Below are 19,149 nucleotides of genomic sequence, written 5' to 3' on the forward strand. Positions count from 1 at the left end.
GTTGGGACTAGTCATGCTCGTTGGGGACTAGTCATGCTCGTTGGGGACTAGTCATGCTCGTTGGGGACTCATCATGCTCGTTGGGACTAGTCATGCTCGTTGCTGCTGCACCACAACAGGAACTCCATAAAATGCATTTCTATTCCGTATGAAAGGTGACTACTAATTGAGTTATTCCTCTGCACACTGAGTCCCTGTGGGATTTTCAGGAGGACACAGTGTCCATACACAATTTCACAGATTTTAAACATATATCTGTCTACCTAGCTCACTTGAAGCTTGAAGGCTAAACAAAATAAAGCTGTAGACAAGATAAATCTGAACATCTGGGATGGAGAGTCAGCATTTGGGGGAGAGAGTGAGGGAGGTTTATTTTAAACACATGAAGAAATGACTGCCCACATGCATCTCTGTTAACAATTTTCCAAACCAAGAGAAAGCTCAACACTGGGAAAGGAAAGTTCCAGTGATGGAGAAATGAAAAGAGCCATGACAGACACTAAATAGCCTCCTGTACTAAGTGCACTTCAGAAAGATGATGAGTAAAAAACCCTTTTTTCTGTCTACTTCATTCTCTTGTAACTTCCCTTGAAAATAAGACTCTTTTCTTCAGATTAACTTCCTTTATCATCTTAGTGCTTCCTCTTAAATCTCCTCTTAGACGTTTGTGTATTTATAAGACCACCAGTAAAATAGGAAAACCATGGGAAATGAAAATTTTGTCAGAACACATATGTAGGGAGAAAGTTAACAAGATAGAAATGACAAAGCTGGTTAAAGCACTGGTGGTGGAGTAGAGGGCAGAAGGTGAATCTAAAAAATGTTAAAGAATTTTTAAGCTGGAAGCAAAGCCAAAACCAAACTGGGAAAGGCGCTGTGAGGAGACAGAGACTGATGGGACTTTGCTTAAAAAAAAAAAAAAAGTATAAGACCAAAGAGGCAGAGGAAAAAAAGCTAAAAATTAAGAAAAAGCAGTAACATGGGTACATTCATTCTTTAATGGATTTTCACTCCACTGAGTCGTCAGGCAGCTACTTGGCCCCGGATGGCAGAGGGCTCCGTTGTGAGTGTTCTGTGTGGCTTGTTGGGGTTCAGGGAGACAAAACCAGCATGGACACTGATCCACGAAGGGCCCATGGGCTGTCTTGAACACTGTCTTTTGAGATTCTCTTGGAGAACTTGAACGAGGTTTGAGGTAGTGGTAGGACTGACTTTAAAAAAAATGTTCAGGTCCTGATATCTGTGCATTTCTTAAGGAGACGGGTAGGGAAGCAATCACCAGATTTTTTCCTTTTTGATAGTTCTCTTGTTTCAGAGCAGACATTTCCTCTCAGCTCAAAACCTACTTTACAGAGGAGGTAAGACAGAGCTTGCTACACAATTCTGACTAATTGAAGGAAAGTGTATAATTCTTAGAAAGCAAAGGTTACAGAAAGAATATGAAAGTCTAGTAGAATCAAGTGATGTCAGCCTTTCAAAGAATCATCAAGGACAGTAAAATTGAAAGTGATCAGTAAAAAGGCTCAATTTTGTATTTCAGAGTAAAGTGATAGAAAGAAAATTGAAAGAAGAGAAATGTCAGCATTCAAAAGAAGACGAACGGATTGCTGACATTTCAAGAAAGAATCACGAGAATAAAAGTCGGAATCCAGTGCATCACCAGTGTTTTTTTTTCCCAACTAGAACATCTGGCCAAGAGTATTCCCCGTATGGTTCCCCACCAAAGCATGAGCCTTCATCTGAGGAGATTTTTCTGTTCCTCTCAACTCATTTTCATTCTTGCAGCCAGGCTTTGTGTTTCCACCTCTTGCTCCACCTCACAGTTCTTTGTCACCAGCAGATCCAAGGAAATGTTCATGACACATGTGATTCCTTTTCTTCCTGCTCCTCCAGGAGTCACATATGCACCATCCCAGGAATATCGACTGCCAGCAGACTGCCAGTCCAGCACGTCCTCCAGCAGCAATGGCAACTGCCTACTCACCGAAGGCTTTCGTTTCTTTCTCCAAGGGCTGAATCTCTCCTGCCCCTCTGCCCCCAGCCCCGACGCCCAGCCACTCTCTACATCATAGTTGATCCACTGTTATACTAACCTACTACTAAACCTCCAGAGCCAGAGAAAAAGCTTGAGATATTTTTACCCTGCCTCAAAAAAAATTTTTAAGTATCTCTCACATTGGGAAACTGGTATTAGCTAGTGATTATGCTTTTGCTTAAAGGGAGGCTTTATAGAATGATAATTGTCAAGACAGTGTTTTATAAGATTGATTTGAATATTTAAAAACATATGTACTTAAAAATGAGATCTAAGGATTTTTATGTATTATTGTTTTTAAATTTTGTAAAATATTTTTTCTATGCATTAGCAAACGAGTAAGAAACTCAGAGAATTTCATATATAAAGATTTGGATAATTGTTTATTAATGTGGAAATAGTATCTAGAGAACAAATAATTCAATTAAATAAATTTTAAAGTTATAACTGCACAAATATTTTAAATAAATTTTCATACAAATATTTTTTGTACAAATGATTGGATCAAGAGACCCAACTCACATCTAAGGCAGCATCTTAGTTTAAGAGTAATGCTGACACGTCATATGTTATACCTGAAAAATAAAAACCTTTGATACAGTCTTTCATTTTTTTCAAAGATGCTTTCTGGGATTGCTTTGATTCATAGCCTTAACGATATGAAGCGAGTTATTTAAGTCTAGAGCAGAACCAACTGATAGCATTCTCTGGGCATCGCCTCTGAGTGACGCCATCCTGGCGATTGCGTCGTGTTCATCAGAACCATCACGACAGTTTTAGGTCACTTTATTAGGAGAGGAAAGTGTGATGGCAAAAGGAAGTATAATGAAGGAAAACAGAGAACCGACTTTTCAGACAGCAAAATAAAGACTTAACACAGTATTGCAGATGACAAAATGCGAAAAGCAAGAACTATGTCTTATTTCTAGCAGCAGTTGTGACAACCAGAAATAGAGATGTCTCAGCAAAAACTGTCTAAACCTTGGCTAAGTTTCTGCAAAGATGACCAGACTTTTCAATGACAAGTTTGATGATTATACAACACGAATCTTAAAAGATTCAAACTTCAGTTTTATAATTCCACAGCTTCATGAAATTTAACTTCGATATAAGGACAAAATCAAGACTGATGGAACAGGGTTAACATACATTATTGAAGAAAAAAGATTTTCCCATTAGGGATGTATTGGACTCAACTAAGAGTAAAGAGAAGGAATGCTTGCAGGGCCTGCGGATAGAAGGTAGATGAGAGGGACAACAGGGATGCCAAACCAACCTGGCACAGATTTTTAAAAAGTCAGACGCCTTACATTTAAAGCACTTTTAAAAACAGGAAAGGATTTTGCAAGTGACATTAAAGGGCTTCAAACAATGAAATATACTAGAGCAGGGAACCTATAAGCAAAAACTACTTGTTGCAGATTATATAATAAGAGAATATCTGATCAAGGCCCATATACCACGCCTGCCTTATGAGACAGAGAACTGTGCAGTTAACGAGCTACCTTACAAGATGCAGAACTGCACGATTAAGGAGTATCTCATAAGGACAGTCTATAAACACCTGTGGCGATACATTCGGCCTTCAGTGTGTAGTTGTTGGAACTATGCTTGCTCTTTCTCCTCTGTATTTATTCTCGGAATAGGAGAAAAAAGCATCATATACTCTGTGTTCTTTCAAACTTTAACACTGTATCTATACAGTCTATGTCTGTCTGTATTGTTCTGCACAAATACCCAGAGAAAGGACTTCTTTTTGCTTTTAAAGGATGATTTTTTCCACTTAGTTTTTCAAAACAGTAAAGAAAATTGAGTACTATACCTGCAGACCTTCTCTCACTGCCTCCAGAACATAAGGTACCAAGGAGTAGTTCCAGAGATCCATGAACCATACTCTGGAAGCGTCTACATCCATGGGGCAAGGAAGGAAAAGCCGTGGACCTGAGAAGAAACAAATAACACAACATTTTTGAGAACCATTACATTTAGCGATCGTGACGCATATTTAGACACCATTTTGGGGGAATTAATATAGTTCTTGCAGGATTCTTAGAAAATTATAATCTTGGACAGCTTGATTATGATTAAAGACTATTTTACAAAGATCCAATCTCCAGGACTTTCCCTTCCTTTTACAGTAAAATCTTAATCTAAAACAGAATATCAGTCATACAGTAATCAAAACAGTGAGGTACAGACACAAAAACAGACACCTAGATCAATGGAACAGAACGGAGACCAGAGATGAACTCCCACTTACATGGTCAATGACAAAGGAGGCAAGGATATGCAATGGAGAAAAGACAGTCCTTCAATAAGTGGTGCTGGGGAAACTAGACAGCTCCTTGCAAAAGAATGAAGTTACAACACTCTCTAACACCATACACAAAAATAAACTCAAAATGGATTAAAGACCTAAATATAAGACCAGAATCTATAAAACTATGAGAGAAAAACATAGGCAGAACACTGTCTGACATAAACAGCAGCACTATCTTTTCAGATCCACCTCCTGGCATAATGGAAATAAAAACAGAAATAAGCAAAAGGGACCTAATTAACCTTAAAAGCTTTTTCACAGCAGAGGGAACAATAACCAAAACGATGGAGACAACCCACACAATGGGAGGAAATACTTGCAAATGAAGTGACTGACAAGGGATTAATCTCCAAAATACACAAACAGCTCATACAACTCAACAATAAAAAAAAAAAAACAAAACAAAACCAAATGACCTAATCGAAAACTGGGCAGAAGATCTAAAAAAACATTTCTTCAAAGAAGACAGACAGGTGGCCAAAACACACATGAAAAGATACTCAACATCACTAATTATTAAAGAAACACAAATCGAAACTACTATGAGGTACCATCTTAACACAGGTCAAAACGGCCATTATCAAAAATTCTATAAATAATAAATGCTAGAGAGGGTATGGAGAAAAGGGGACCCTCTTACACTGTTGGTGGGAATGTAAACTGGTACAATCCCTATGGAAAACAGTATGGAGATTTTCTCAAAAATAGAACTACCAAATGATCTGGCTCCTGGGCATCTATCTGGAGAAAACCATAATTCAAGAAGATACATGCACCTCAATATTCATTGCAGCACTATTTCCAAGGCATGGAAGCAACATAAATGTTCATCAACAGAGGAATGAATAAAGAAGATGTGGTACATTTACACACAATGGAATATTACTCAGCCATAAAAAGAAATACTGCCATTTGTAGCAACATGGGTGGACGTAGAGATTATCATACTAAGCGAATTAAGTCAGATAGAGAAAGACAAATATATGATATCACTCGTATATGGAATCTAATAAAAATGATACAAAAGAACTTATTTGCAGAACAGAAACAGACTTACAGAATTTGAAAAACTTATGTTTACCAAAGGGGACAGGTCAGGGGGAGGGATGGACTGGGGCTTTGGGATTGGCATATGCACACTGTGGTATACGAAATGACTGGCCAACAGGGACCTGCTGTATGGCCCGGGGAACTCTATCCAGGATTTTGTGATAATTTATGTGGGAAAAGAATCTGAAAGAGAATGGATGTGTGTTTATGCATAACTGAATCACTTTGTTGTACAGCAGAAATTATCACAACATTGTAAATCAACTATACTTCAATAAAACTTCAAAAAATGGGAGAAAAAAACATAACAGCTTAACATTATGACCTTAAAATAAAGTCATAATCTATTCAAACCATCCCATTTTGCAAATGACAAAACTATGTTGAGATGAATTGCTAAATATAAAATGTGTTTTTATTTGCAGAAGTGGGCTTCCACCTTGGTCTTCTCATCCTAAATACCGAATTCTTCTTCCCAATTTACACTCGTTAGTGACTATGTCTTTATGATCCACAGCAGTGGGAAATGGACTTATGTTTTCCTTGCAATTTAAGAGTGAACACAAAAATAAACGTCTTGGAGTTCCCCTCGTGGCATAGTGGTTAACAAATTTGACTGGGAACCATGAGGTTGCGGGTTTGATCCCTGGCCTTGCTCAGTGGTTAAGGATCTGGCGTTGCCATGAGCTGTGGTGTAGGTCGCAGACGCGGCTTGGATCCCTCGTTGCTGTGGTTGTGTTGTAGGCCGCTGGCTACAGCTCCAACTGGACACCTAGCCTGGGAATCTCCATATGCCATGGGTGCGGCTATAGAAAAGACAAAAAAACAAAAATAAATAAATAAACATCTTTATGCCAACTCAAGACAAATAATTCAAACAATTTCGTCTTCATGAAAAATATGATACCTAATTTATCTCTAAAATTTCTCACAACTGTATCTGATGTGAGCCATTAGCTAAAATTTGTTTTTAGCAGTCAAAACGTACTCTAAATGGATACAATTTATTTCAAATTGTTACCTGATTTTTAGATGTTTGTCTATATTAAATTTCTTGGACGTCAGTAAACTCTTAGTCAACCATAAGAGTCAGACAAAATGAAATCTAATTAGAGATACAAAGCTTAGAAGAAGACAAACTTTCAGAAGGAAAAAAAAGAAAGAAAGAACTTAAATCTCTTTGGAAGCTCAAAGAACATTAGCTTCCCTTGTTATTTTCTGCCGTCCAATCTGGCCTCTTTATCACGTACTCTTCGTTCCTGGAACTGGCATATTGCAGTTTTGGAACTCACCAATGGTAACATCCGAGGAACTGTGTGTTTCCAAAAAACTGTTGAGATGATGCCACGTCTTAGGAATCCAGTCTATAATTTTGACTAGGTCATTATTGCGTGTGTTCCTTTCGATTTCCATCTCTATCAGTTTCCTTCGAAGATACCTGCCTAAAAATCCCTTCACTGGTTCTGTGTGGTTTGCACATAGCACCCACCTACAAAAAGAAAAAAAAAAATCCAGAAATCTTTGCATAAATTAAACTTTACGTAAATAAAATCCACAGTGATTCTCTTTCCCAAATAAAATGATAATGCTCCTGTTTCAATTGGTGGCCATATTTTAACGGCCAAAGGATGGAAAGGTCTATGAGCATTAGAGCTGTAATGAGACTAATCCTTTCTGAGCTAGAGCCGGCGTGGGCGGGTACACGCTGAGCACTCTTCTGCCGGAGAATCACAAATCCTGAAATAGGAACTCTCTTCACATTTCTCACACTTAGAAGAAAAGTACTCTACTTTAGCTGGTGACATGGTGAGCAGGAAAAACATTTTCTCCCCCCTTTTAAAGAATCCTACTTCTGATTACAAGCTGAGGATCACAAGACGTCTGTCAGAGAAAGAGTGTCAGAAGAAGTGAGAATTATTTCACACCCCAGGTCACCACTGGCAGGATATGCCAACGTACAAATGGAAAAACAACATCCAAAAGCAAACAGAAAGAGACAAGCCAAAAAATCAATTTATCTTTACCTGAAATTGTGATGCAGCTCTAGATTTGGTGATGAAGAAACTCCCTGATTCATTGTTCCAATAATATATGGACTGAGAAAAAATAGAAAATACATGTGTATTAAAGCTACAAGAGATTAGTACGTTAAAACTGTCTCAGAAAACAATTTAGATAAATATGGATTATTCCATTTTAACATTAGGCTGTAAAAGGGTGATCCTGTAATATTAGGTTGGAAAATGACAAAGGTAACTGAACTGGACATTAGGATTTGGGTTCTAATCTCAGCTCTGGCATCCTAGGCAAATCATTTTAGTCATTTTCCCTCTCTGAGCTCACATTTCATCTATAAGATAAAAAGGTTGGCGAGGATATTCACAGGGGTCTCACCCCACTCCTACATCTTATGATTCTTACGCTTATAATTCAAATTATTTATTTTTCTTTTACTGTTTCATAATTATTTCAAAGGTTCTTAATAATGCGAAATAATAGGTATTCATTTCAATATTTAGTTTATGCTGATTAACTGTTAACTTTAAAAAAATCTCCAGCGGAAATTAGCTAGGATACTTGCAACAGTAAAACAAACATTTGTATTGTTGCTCTTCTATGTCCTTTTTAATTTAAAACTGTTTTTTTATTATAAAAATTTTCTTGGCTATACCTGTGGCATACGGAAACTCTTGGGACAGAGACTGAACCCATGCCAGAGCAATGACCCGAGCCACTGCAGTAACAATATCAGATCCTTTAAGTGGCAGGCCAACAGGGGACGCCTCTATGTCCTTTTCTAGAAGCTGTACTATAGCGAATCTTACATGGGCTTTCAGATTTTTTATTCCCTACTGTAACCTTTTCTTTCATGTAAATAGCTAAAAACTAGAATCACTAATGGAGAGACATTTACTGAATTATTAAATTTATTTCTATAGGAAGTTTGAATTCAAACTTTAATATGGTCTAAGAATGAGAGCAGAGTCCTACACCCCCATTCTAGTTCCAAACTTCTCTGATTCAAACATTTCATCAATGATATTGGGCTCCCAGACTTCCAGCATGCCTGTAGAAGTTAACATCGTAAGCAAATAATGTTTGCTAAATGTGCCTGGGACATAGCTGTTGAATGAATAAATAGATATTCTAAGGAATACATAGAGATTCTTTGGAACTATGGTGCAATAATCATGACGGCTTCTCTAATGACATTTGCCACAGGTCTTAAAAGGTATAAAGGTGAGAAGAATGTAAATTTGATCACCATTTTTTTCATATTTTCATCATTCAAAATATTTCATAAGCATACCATTTGCTGTATTTACAGTTGAGAAAACCATTGAAGATATCACTCAAAGAGCCCACGTGATGAAGATTATCAAGAATTATTACAACTGGAAGCTCTACTCCATTATTATCCGCACTGCATTGTTCAGCCAGGTTGGCTAGATACTGTTGCAGTTCCTTTAAAAAGGTAGAGAAAACAGATACATCAATGATACAGTTATACCAATGGCAAGCAAGGAGTAGCTTAGGAATAACACATTTTATCTTCACTCAGATTCTTTGATTAATGCTCATAAATAATTCCATTGATAGAAAGCCTTATTCTACAAAGCAAAACACATATAATGTTGAGAGGATACATCTGTAGAGGAAAGAGGAGAGCCAGTGGAGAACACCTGAAGCAAAAATAAAACTGTAAACATGAGGATATTTTTCCCAGTTGTTTTCCCCCCAGAAGAAAACAGAACAAAACAAAACCCTCTGGATTTGAGCTTTTATGATAAACCACAAACATTGAGACTTTGTTCCTGGTTTTACCATGATAAAGATGGGCTTTAGCAAACCTTTTAATTTCACATAGAGACTAGATCTTAAATGGCACCCCAAAGCTTCCATTAATACCTTGAACATCCTAATTCCAATTCTTCTCGATGAGGTGCATCTGAAAATATAGCCCTGGGACTCAAATAAATCTAGGGTTGGTTGGTTGTTTGGCTGAGAGATTTGGTTATTTACTTATTATCTGCATACAGCTGTTGTAGTTTTAAACAAAGACAAAATCTGTTACGTATCACTGGGTCACTTGACATTAGCATTTAGCATTTATTAAGCTTCTTGGTTCTTTACAGGTATTATTCCTTCCTAAAAGCTTTTAATCTAAATATGATAACTAGTTCACCGATTGCTCTCACAGATGGGTAGGCCAGGAATATAATTAGGTTTCCTAGAATTATCCTAATCAGTAAGAGCATTTCCATAGTATTTGCATATTTACAATGACATTTTCAATCTGCAAATCTTGATCAGGGTTAAAAAACAATTGCATAACGGATCTTGAATAATAAAGAGAATTCCAAATGGTAATTATGTAGATTTTTATTTTTTTGACACCACTTTAGCAAGCACCTACTATGTGCCAGATACTCTGGCACCAAGGATTGAGAAATTAATTCTAAATTCCAGGTGATAGAATTGATAGAAAGTCAGGCCAACAAGTAAGTAACAATGCAGTGTGACAAGTGAAACTCACAAAACACTACAGAAAAACTAAAGCGAGCCATCCAACCCAGATTTAAGGTTCAGAGAACAACAGGATATAGAGGCAGGAGGTATAACTGGAGAGTAAAGAGAGCTGGAAAATAGGAGTCTGTGACGTATTTGGAAAAACAATAGTGTTCTGCTTTTGCAAGAGAGATGGTACCTGGGACTAGTGATGGCAATGAAAGAGAAAACAGAAAAGACTTGACTTCACGCAGAGGAATTTAGATTCTACTATGGGTACCATTCACTGTCTTTGTTGTTGTTTTCACCAGGGGAAAGGAATTTCTTTAGCAAAGGAAACATACGTGTGAAGTCAGGATGATAATTAGAAATGGAAAAAGCCTTCAAGATGCTTACTGCCCAGAAGAGAAGGTTAGACATGTATATGGATAATTACAATTCACCGTCAAAAATAATACATTACCTCAAAAGAGCACACATCAAAGATTTTGTTCAGAGCATGTGGCTTCTGGGAAAGACTTTCTGTTGACATACTGTTGGCTATTAGCCCTTATTTTAAAGATTAGGTAATGTTTTGATGCTTAAAAATGGAAGAAGAGGGAGTTCCTGTCCTGGCTCAGTAGTAAAGAACCTGACTAGGATTCATGACGATACAGGTTCAACCCCTGGCCTCACTCAGTGGGTTAAGGATCCAGCATTGATGTGAGCTGTGATGTAGGTCACAGACACAGTTCGGAACCCGAATTGCTGTGCCTGTGGCTTAGGCTGGCAACTGCAGCTCTGATTTGACCCCTAGTCTGGGAACTTCTGTATGCCGCAGGTGCAGCCCTACAAAAAGGCAAAAAAAAAAAAGGAAAAAGAAAACAGAAGAAGAGATTTCCACATAGAGGGAGAAGAACAAGCAAAGGTGGAAACACAAACGTATGGTATCCATGTAGGAAAGAACTAGCAGCATATGTTTTGTGAAGGTAAACAGTGGTAAATAAATTGTAGAAGGACATTTGCAACCTTGAATGACTGGTAAGATGACAGTGAAGAAACACTGACTCTTGGGGGAGCTGAGGAATACAGTCAGGATCATGATTTCAAAGCATGGTAAGAATATTGCAAAGAAGGAAGAGAAATCGGTTGAGATAATACTGAAATTGTTGAAGCCAAGAGACAGCTGGGACTCGAGAGGAATAGTAATAGAAATGTGGAAAGATTTTTGACCCAGTGCAGGAAGCAATGAGGAAACACTGCAGGACTTTAATGTGGTCAGATTCTAATTATGAAAAGACATTCTGTTTCCATGAGGTGAAGAGATAAAGAGGCAGAGAGAGAAGGGGAGTTCAATGCAAGTTGTAAGTCAGGCAGTCAGTAAACAACTGCAGCAGACCAAGTGCTAGAGGGTGTATTTGGGCGGGAGGGTGGTGGTGGAGATGGATGAAAGATGATGGATTTAAGATATCTTTTTCAGAGTTGAAGCTGGAATTTCTAAACATGTATATTCAGTATGCTACTGGAAACATTTGAAAACGAACAAAAATGCCTACCATATGGGAGAGTGGGCACGGCTAACAGGGTCCATTTGGAGCCAACACAAGTTGAAACAAGGGGAGTCATCCAGATGAGAAGAGAAGTGGGAGAGGACAGCATGGTGGGGCTATTTTCACTTACTGGCAGGTGAAGGAAGAGCAGTCAGTGAAAGACACTGAGAAAGAGCTGCCAGAGGGTAGGATGGAAGTAAGGAGGGAAAGCTAATCATGAACATCAGAACAGTTTCTGGAAGGGGACGATCAATTCTAGTAACTTGGTATACATAGATAAAGAGAGAGAAAGACCAAGAGGAGGAGGGGAAGGGTGGGGAGGGGGGGGGAGAATGGGGAGGAGGGGGAGAGAGGGAGAGAAGGGGGGGAGGAGCAGCAGCAGCAAAGGCATGGAATTTCTAGAAAAGAAATCGCTAGGTGAATATGCTAGCACTTACATCTGGAATCTAATATATGGCATAAATGAACCTTTCCACAGAAAAGAAACTCATGGACTTGGAGAACAGACTTGTGGTTGCCAGGGGGGAGGAGGAGGGAGTGGGATGGACTGGGAATCTGGGGTTAATAGATGCAGACTATTGCCTTTGGAATGGATAAGCAATGAGATCCTGCTGTGTAGCCCTGGGAACTACGTCTAGTCGGGTGTGATGGAGCAGGATGGGGAATAATGTGAGAAAAAGAATGTATATATATATATGCATGACTGGGTCACTTTGCTGTGCAGTAGAAAGTTGACAGAACACTATAGACCAACTATAATGGAAAAAAAAAATAAGCTCTAGGTTGAGTATTAAAAAAAAAAAAAAGAAATCACTAGGCTAGCTTTGGAAACATAGGGACGCCATTAGATTCTACTGTGGTTCTCTCTCATCTTGAGAAGGGCAGTAAATCCCTTTGGGGATCTAATGGAAGCTAGGGGCCAGCTGCAAGTAGAAAGAGGCACACACACAAACATGCAGTCCTATAACTTGGGAGATTTCTCAGAACCCTTTGAAATCTCTTCATGGTCGCCCCTCTATCTTAATTGGGGTAAGATCTTGGATTGAAATATTGATGAATTAGCATTAGAAGTTTCATGTCCCAGATCTAATCAGGCAGAAGCAAACAAGAATATCCACCAGATGGACACTGATAATGAGATGAACTCCGTATTTTGAAACTATACTCAGAACACAGCCGTTATATAAGAACTGTTGATCACCGTGTTCTCTGGTTTTGACTCCAGACACACTCAAAAAGAATCTGCCAAGTCCAGTTTTCTGATCTTTTCCCACCTAACGTTCCAAGGGGCTTCAGCTGGCCTCATATTCTTTACTAAATCCATCTCTAGCCTTCAGGGCCCGCTATATCAAATGTCACAAAGTATAATTGTTTCTGTGTCCTGCTCTCAATCAAAGTATTCCAGCTGGCAGCTTGGGAGAGGGCTTGAGGAGTGGGAAGAGGCACAGAATGTAAAATGCGGAGGGACCAACACCATGAAAAGATTTGTTTGTCGCTGGATGGTTCACGGTTCATTTTTTTGTGGCTTTGTCCCATGAGCGCTCTCGAAGGCACAGCATAAAGCATGTCAGCGCTTACACAGCTCCATTTCTCAGGGAGAGAGTCTACGGCATCCCTCATTCACACTTCGGCAAAGCCGACGGAGCCGCTCTCCCTTCCCCAGCCCGGCCTCCCCATGTCTCTACACCTCTCTCCCTTGCCACCCCACTGCCCGAAAACAAACAGTATGGATCCTCTGACCACTTGGCGAGAATTGGCCCGTGCCCTCTGGCCGTGGCCCAGGATTCAACATTTCCGACAGCTCATCACGTCCTACACACATGAAGAAGCAAGAAACCTCTGCTGGTTGCATCTCATGCTTCTCTGTGGTGAAGGCCACGTGGTCCGTCCACCGACTTCTTCCCACAACTGTTTCCTAGCACCAGTCATTCTGTCCAAAGGCTCTTGGCAGGCTTTACTTTTCATTACTTTGTAATAACCAAAAGCTAAAAATAACCAAAAACGAAGCTGCCCTCATAACGGCACAAGCGATTTTACTCAGGGAAAGCAGATAATAAGAGCGCTGGGCATCGCTGATCCAACGTTGAAGGACACACAACTGTCAATTAAGAATATCTTCCAGCACTACACCTGTTTTAACTGAAATAAAAAGAACTTATACATAACCGTGGACTTGGGGATGAGAAGCATTTTCTAAGTGATGCAAGTTAACCAACTTTATGTCAAATTACATCATGACGAAGCCCAAATCAATCTATTTGCTCCACAACTTGAATTTAAGTGATTCTCCAACTTCATAAAAATTCCTGTTTCCTCTAATAAATCTATTCTCCTCCTATTTTCCAATCACTTGTTTTCTTTTTTTCAGAAATGAAGTAACTTCTAAAGAGTCCCATCATATCAACATTAAGGAAAAACCAGAGAGAACACCGAGGGTAACTAAGAGACGTCAAATCTTTCATCATTTTATCTGAAAGGACAACAAAATACGTTAAGAGCTTTGAAAGATATGGGGAGCCCCAGGAGCCACTTGAGGCATTCAACACTCAGGCTGAAGCAAACAAACACCTGTGCTCTTCCCACTTCCACTTCGAGAGTGTTCAATACTTTGCTTCAAATGCTGTGTCTCTCTCTCCTTGAAATAAGAATGGGTAGTTCAACCATAATCTGAATAGAGCAGAGTTTCAAGAGAATATTTGGAGTGCATATGCTGTATCTATGTAACTTTAAGAGATCTCATCATGCTTTACATTCACCTTCATTCTCCTTGAAAAATACATATTAGACAATTTTTTTTTTTTTTTTTGCTTTTTTAGGGCCACACTCGTGGCATATGCAAGTTCCCAGGCTAGGGGTCGAACTGGAGCCACAGCTGCCAGCCTACACCACAGCTCACAGCAACGCCAGATCCTTAACCCAGGGAGTGGGGCCAGGGATCGAATCCATGTCCTCATGGATCCTAGTCGGGTTTGTTACCAGTGAGCCATGATGGGAACTCCACACATTAGACAATTCTGAACAAAGGTCTATGTGTGTGATGCGGGTGGGTGGCCTTCCTGCTGTCTACAGCCACACCACCCTGAATGTGCCCAGTTTCGTCCCTCCTTCCTGCTCTGGGTCTGTCTGTCTGTCTCTCTCTCTCTCTCTCTCTCACACACACACACACACACACACACACACACACACACACACTTAGCCCTATCATTTTCCCCATTTTTACATCTGGGAAAACTAAGGCACAAGGAGACTGAACAATCCACCCGAGGTCCCACAGCTGGTCGGTGACAGAGACGCAATGAACTGTGTCTTTAGGAATTTCTTCTTCACTAAATGTCTTGTCCATCTCAAGAATCCACTGGGTTTCGGTCGCTTGAGGGAATCGTGTTCCTTTTCTAAAAATCTGCAGGCCAGAGGTTTCTTCGGGATTGTGTTGGCTTCCATCATATAACCAGAAAAATAACATGACCCAGTATTATCTGGACACCTTCAAGGTATTGCTTATAACAGATGCAGTTTCCTAAGAAAAGCTTAGATTGTCCCGACTGAGAATGTAATGAACATTTATTGGCCAAAAATAGCCCAGCGTTGAGAACATGTTAGGCAGCACCTATTTCCTTGTTCGGATTCTTTATTTCTCTCGGAATATATGACAGTACTGGCTGGACGTTACAGCCCCTTGTGCCTGTTTAAGGGCTGGGAGTGTTCAGAGTGGTTACTAGGGAACATTAGAGCTTAGCTGATGGTGAAATGGAATATTGTTCAATTTCCTAAGGTTCCTAAGCAGAAATCCCCTAGAAACATGACGTAAACAAGCGGCTGCTCCCAGAACTTCTGCCTGGGCTATGTTAATTCCACCCGCCGCTGTAACACTCCCGTTAGTTCCTACTTGTCGACTATGACCCAGAGCAAGCACTGACTGTTACCGAGCTCTGATACCTCCGGGAAGAGTTATTCTGGCCTCTTGTTTCTGTAATATTTGCGTGAATCTCTTTCTGCTTTCACCCTTCCTAAACGGATGTGTAGAGAAATCAGACAATAAAGATTTTGTCATTTTCTTCATTATACTCCCAATGCTTGTGAATTAACTGGATAACTCAGTATTACTGAGCAGTCTTGTTCAAGTTCCTGAAAGAGGGTTTAGTCATTCACTAAAGATGCTAGTTTAGGTCAAAGAGGTGGATGTTTCCACAAATAGTATGGAAGTCTCATCTAATGTTAAAACCTGGTTGTTTAAGACACTTACTGAGACAGAGCAGCAATTATCTTAGGAGTCTGTAACTTACCTTACTAGACTTGGGGTCCACATTAAAAGTGGCAATCGCATCCTCTGTTTTTTTCCTCCCAGATTTGGTTATTACATATTCAGCAAGTTTGTTTGCTAAATAGGTCTTTCCGGTACCACTAGGTCCTGAGAGTATAATTCTGTGATGCTCCATCAACAAGTTAAAGTACCTTTGGGTAATTGGTTTAGGAATCAGTGTATCAAAAACAAAACTGTCCAAACTGTTTTCTTCTACCCCTGGAGGAAGAAACAAAGGGAAGAGCATGCTTTATTGTTCTATATAAGCTAGAACTTAAAATAGAGTGTCAACTGGCAATCAGCTTTGTTAGCTGTAGGAATGCAGTCCTTGCAAAATACTTCCTTGATATTTCTGTCCCACAAATATGTGCTGCTATTTTAGGACAGAAAATACCAGTAAAAAGGCAGAGCAAACACCCAAATTAGGCGAGCCATTTCCTTTTGCCTCAGCTACCTTACTCTATCGACATCCTGCTTCCCACGTATGTTCCAGAGAGAAATGGAAGCATTACTGTGAATTCTCTCACAAAATCTTCTTCCTTTTAAAGGTGGTAGTTTTGTTAAGAGGAAATGTAAAGATTAAAATAAAAGGTATAAATGTGTATTTTTTCTTTTTCTTTATTTCCTTCTACCTCTCATTATACATCCCAGCTGTACCACCACTTAAGCTTTTGAAGAATATAAATTGTGATATTTGGAAAGGAATTATGAAGGAGAGAAACAGTGTCTCCTTTTAATAACCCAATTACCTTAATCATAAAGTCAAATATTGACAATTCCCTCTATTAATCCATAGTTTATATAGATGTGTTCTGACTCTTTAACATATATGAACAAAGAATTACAGAGACAAGTATACTTTAGGTATTCCATTTGCCTAGAATTAATCACATGATCCAAAGCAAAGAGAATTTCTCATTCCTAATTATGCTTTTTTTTTTTTTTTTTTTCTTTTTGGCTGCACTGAGGCATGTGGAAGTTCCCTGGCCAGGGATTAGACCCATGCCACAGGAGTGACCTAAGCCACTGCAACAAGACTGGATCCTTAACCTGCTGTGCCACGAGAACACCCTCATCCCTGATTCTTAACTTCCATTCTCTGTCCTCAGTGAGTATTTATTGGGTATACTTATTTTAAAGTTAAAGATATAGTGATGAATATATTACCTTGGAATATGCAATAAACTTTTTGAATTTTCCCTAAATGAAAGATGATCACGGAGAAAACCCAGAAATTTGCAATTCACTAAATCACAGTCTTTAAGAATCTTCAAAGTAACATCTCAAAACTCAAAGAATTTCATTGACTTGGGTTTTTGTGTTTTTAGCAGTCTCTTAGTGTTTTTAAACATAAAGACGGTTTGTTTCATACCAAGACTATTAAAGTGGTTACACAGTTTTCAAATATGAAAATTAGAAGGGAAACTTCAAAAAAGCAAATAAAAGAAATACTGGTTAAAAAAACACAACTGTGTTTATCTTTTCATTTGTATCTTTTACCTTTCAGATTCACAGTGATGATGTTATTATCGCCAACAAGGTATCCACAAGGCAGCAGTTCAGGCACTTCTAGGCTATGAGATCTAATTAAATCTCCTATACAGTAGCTGGCAATGCAGTCAGAGCTCAGACCAAGGCTAGAGGATGTGTCAATTCGGAACACATACTCCTAAAATAGTAGACACAAAAAAGTAAAGTCAAAACAGAAGAGTCCACCTCCTCTACAGCAAATACAAAACTCATGGGTATGTGAAGCTAGCTGTCAAGAATTTTAGACATGGAACTATTAATATCAAAGAGCATAGAGAAAGCTTTCCTTAATATTTGAAATGGAGGAGTGTAAAAGCAGAAATGTCTAAGCTATGAAAGCTAAAAAGGAAGCATCCCGAAAATTAATATCAAGATATTTTACACAACTTACCTTAAAGAGACGTCTAATCACACTATCTAAGACATCCCACTTGGTTTTTCCACTAACACCAATGGATCCTATCAAATATGCCTGAGCCTTCTGATCCTAAGTAAGAGCAAAAGAAAACAAGATAAAACCCACTGTATGGCTTGTTTTAATACTATATCTTCTCCTAAAACATAGTCACGTAGTTGTGATTAACACTAAATATTTATTAAGCCTATGGGTTTTATCAGACACACACAGTGGATTACATAAAATGCCAAGTAGCCCAATAAACAAAGTAACCAAATAAAGTAACAGCAATAGACAAAAAAAAAAAAAAAAAAAAAAAAAAAAAAAAAGAGAGGGAAGGAGGTTAGACTGAGTGGTATGGTCAAGAAAAACTGATGCATGACCTGTTCAGTAGACGGGAAAGGGCCAGGAGAGGACAGTCTTCTTGGTAGGAGGGAAATGACGATAGAGATGGAACAGAACTATTCCATGAGTCCTAGAACCACTATTTTTGTGATCTGATCTTAGTTAAGTCCACAACTGAGTTTGTATTTACTTATTTAAATTCTCTCTAAAATCCAATCCAGCTTTAAACACCAAGTTAGCCATGCTGGTGTGGCATTCACATATTTATAGAACAGGTCTCATTTTGAATTCAGCAGAAAATTCAGTATTTAAAAGAACTTACCAGGGAATCCTACAGGACTCATTTTGCCAAGCAAAGAATTCCTTTACAATGCAAATAATGGTCCACAATGGATCTTTTTTTATTATAAAATGGGATTGAGAGGAATTTCTATACATATTAGAAAAGTAAATAATTCCAGACTTCTAGTCTAAATGAAGCCTTTTTTTTTAATGTGGACGGGAATGGTTACATGAGGTAGTGATCATGATACCATAAGATACAGTTAGATAGTTGATACATTTCAATCCTGTTCTAGCCACCAACTTGCATACTCTTGAGAGGTGGTAGAAAGATAAATGACTCAGGTGTTAGAAGAAATGGATTCTAAAACATACAACAGCTACCACGTAATTAAGAAATGTGACATTCAGGTAAGTCTTTTAGCTGGCTTAGAGCCTCAATTTCTTCATCTATAACATTTAACTCTGTCAGGGTAAATGAATACCACAATTATTTAGATATAGCCTGATTAGAAGCCTATATTTGTTACAGAAAAGTTGGGAAATTCACAGCAAAACTATTGTTACTTTTTAACTTCAGATATCGACTGAGCGTTTGTGCCCCTCTCCGTCAAAATTCATATATTGAAGCCATAACCCCCAAAGTGATGGTGTTTGGAAATGGAGCCAGTAGGAGGTAACAACAGTTAGATCTGGCCATGAGAGTCGGTCTCTCATCATGGGATTGGAGACCTTCCAAGTAGAGGAAGTAGGAGAGAAACCTCCCTCTCTCCCATGGGAGGACATAGCAAGAAAGTGGCCATCTATCATCCAAGGGGAGAGCCCTCGCCAGGAACCAATCAGCAAGCACCT

The 19,149-nt window shown here is 38.9% G+C and overlaps 1 protein-coding gene across 33 annotated transcripts in view; it reads right to left on the reverse strand.

Annotated features, from left to right (window-relative positions):
- NAV3 (neuron navigator 3) overlaps positions 1–19,149 on the reverse strand; it is a 602,126-nt gene that overhangs the window by 7,792 nt on the left and 575,185 nt on the right. For all 33 annotated transcript variants that reach the window (XM_084957747.1, XM_084957752.1, XM_084957749.1 and 30 more), the window contains 7 exons: positions 17,665–17,760; positions 17,244–17,412; positions 15,727–15,962; positions 8,716–8,870; positions 7,430–7,501; positions 6,698–6,894; positions 3,858–3,976 (listed from right to left, as the gene is read on the reverse strand). In XM_084957747.1, the coding sequence (XP_084813873.1) occupies positions 3,858–3,976; positions 6,698–6,894; positions 7,430–7,501; positions 8,716–8,870; positions 15,727–15,962; positions 17,244–17,412; positions 17,665–17,760 (1,044 nt within the window). The remainder of the gene's footprint in view (positions 1–3,857; positions 3,977–6,697; positions 6,895–7,429; positions 7,502–8,715; positions 8,871–15,726; positions 15,963–17,243; positions 17,413–17,664; positions 17,761–19,149) is intronic.

This window comes from Sus scrofa, chromosome 5 (genome assembly GCF_054392235.1).
Source record: "Sus scrofa isolate SSC_HxYL_T2T_F1_AM1 chromosome 5, Sscrofa_HxYL_maternal_Yorkshire_Landrace_v2.0, whole genome shotgun sequence".
Classification (NCBI taxonomy): Eukaryota; Metazoa; Chordata; class Mammalia; order Artiodactyla; family Suidae; genus Sus; species Sus scrofa.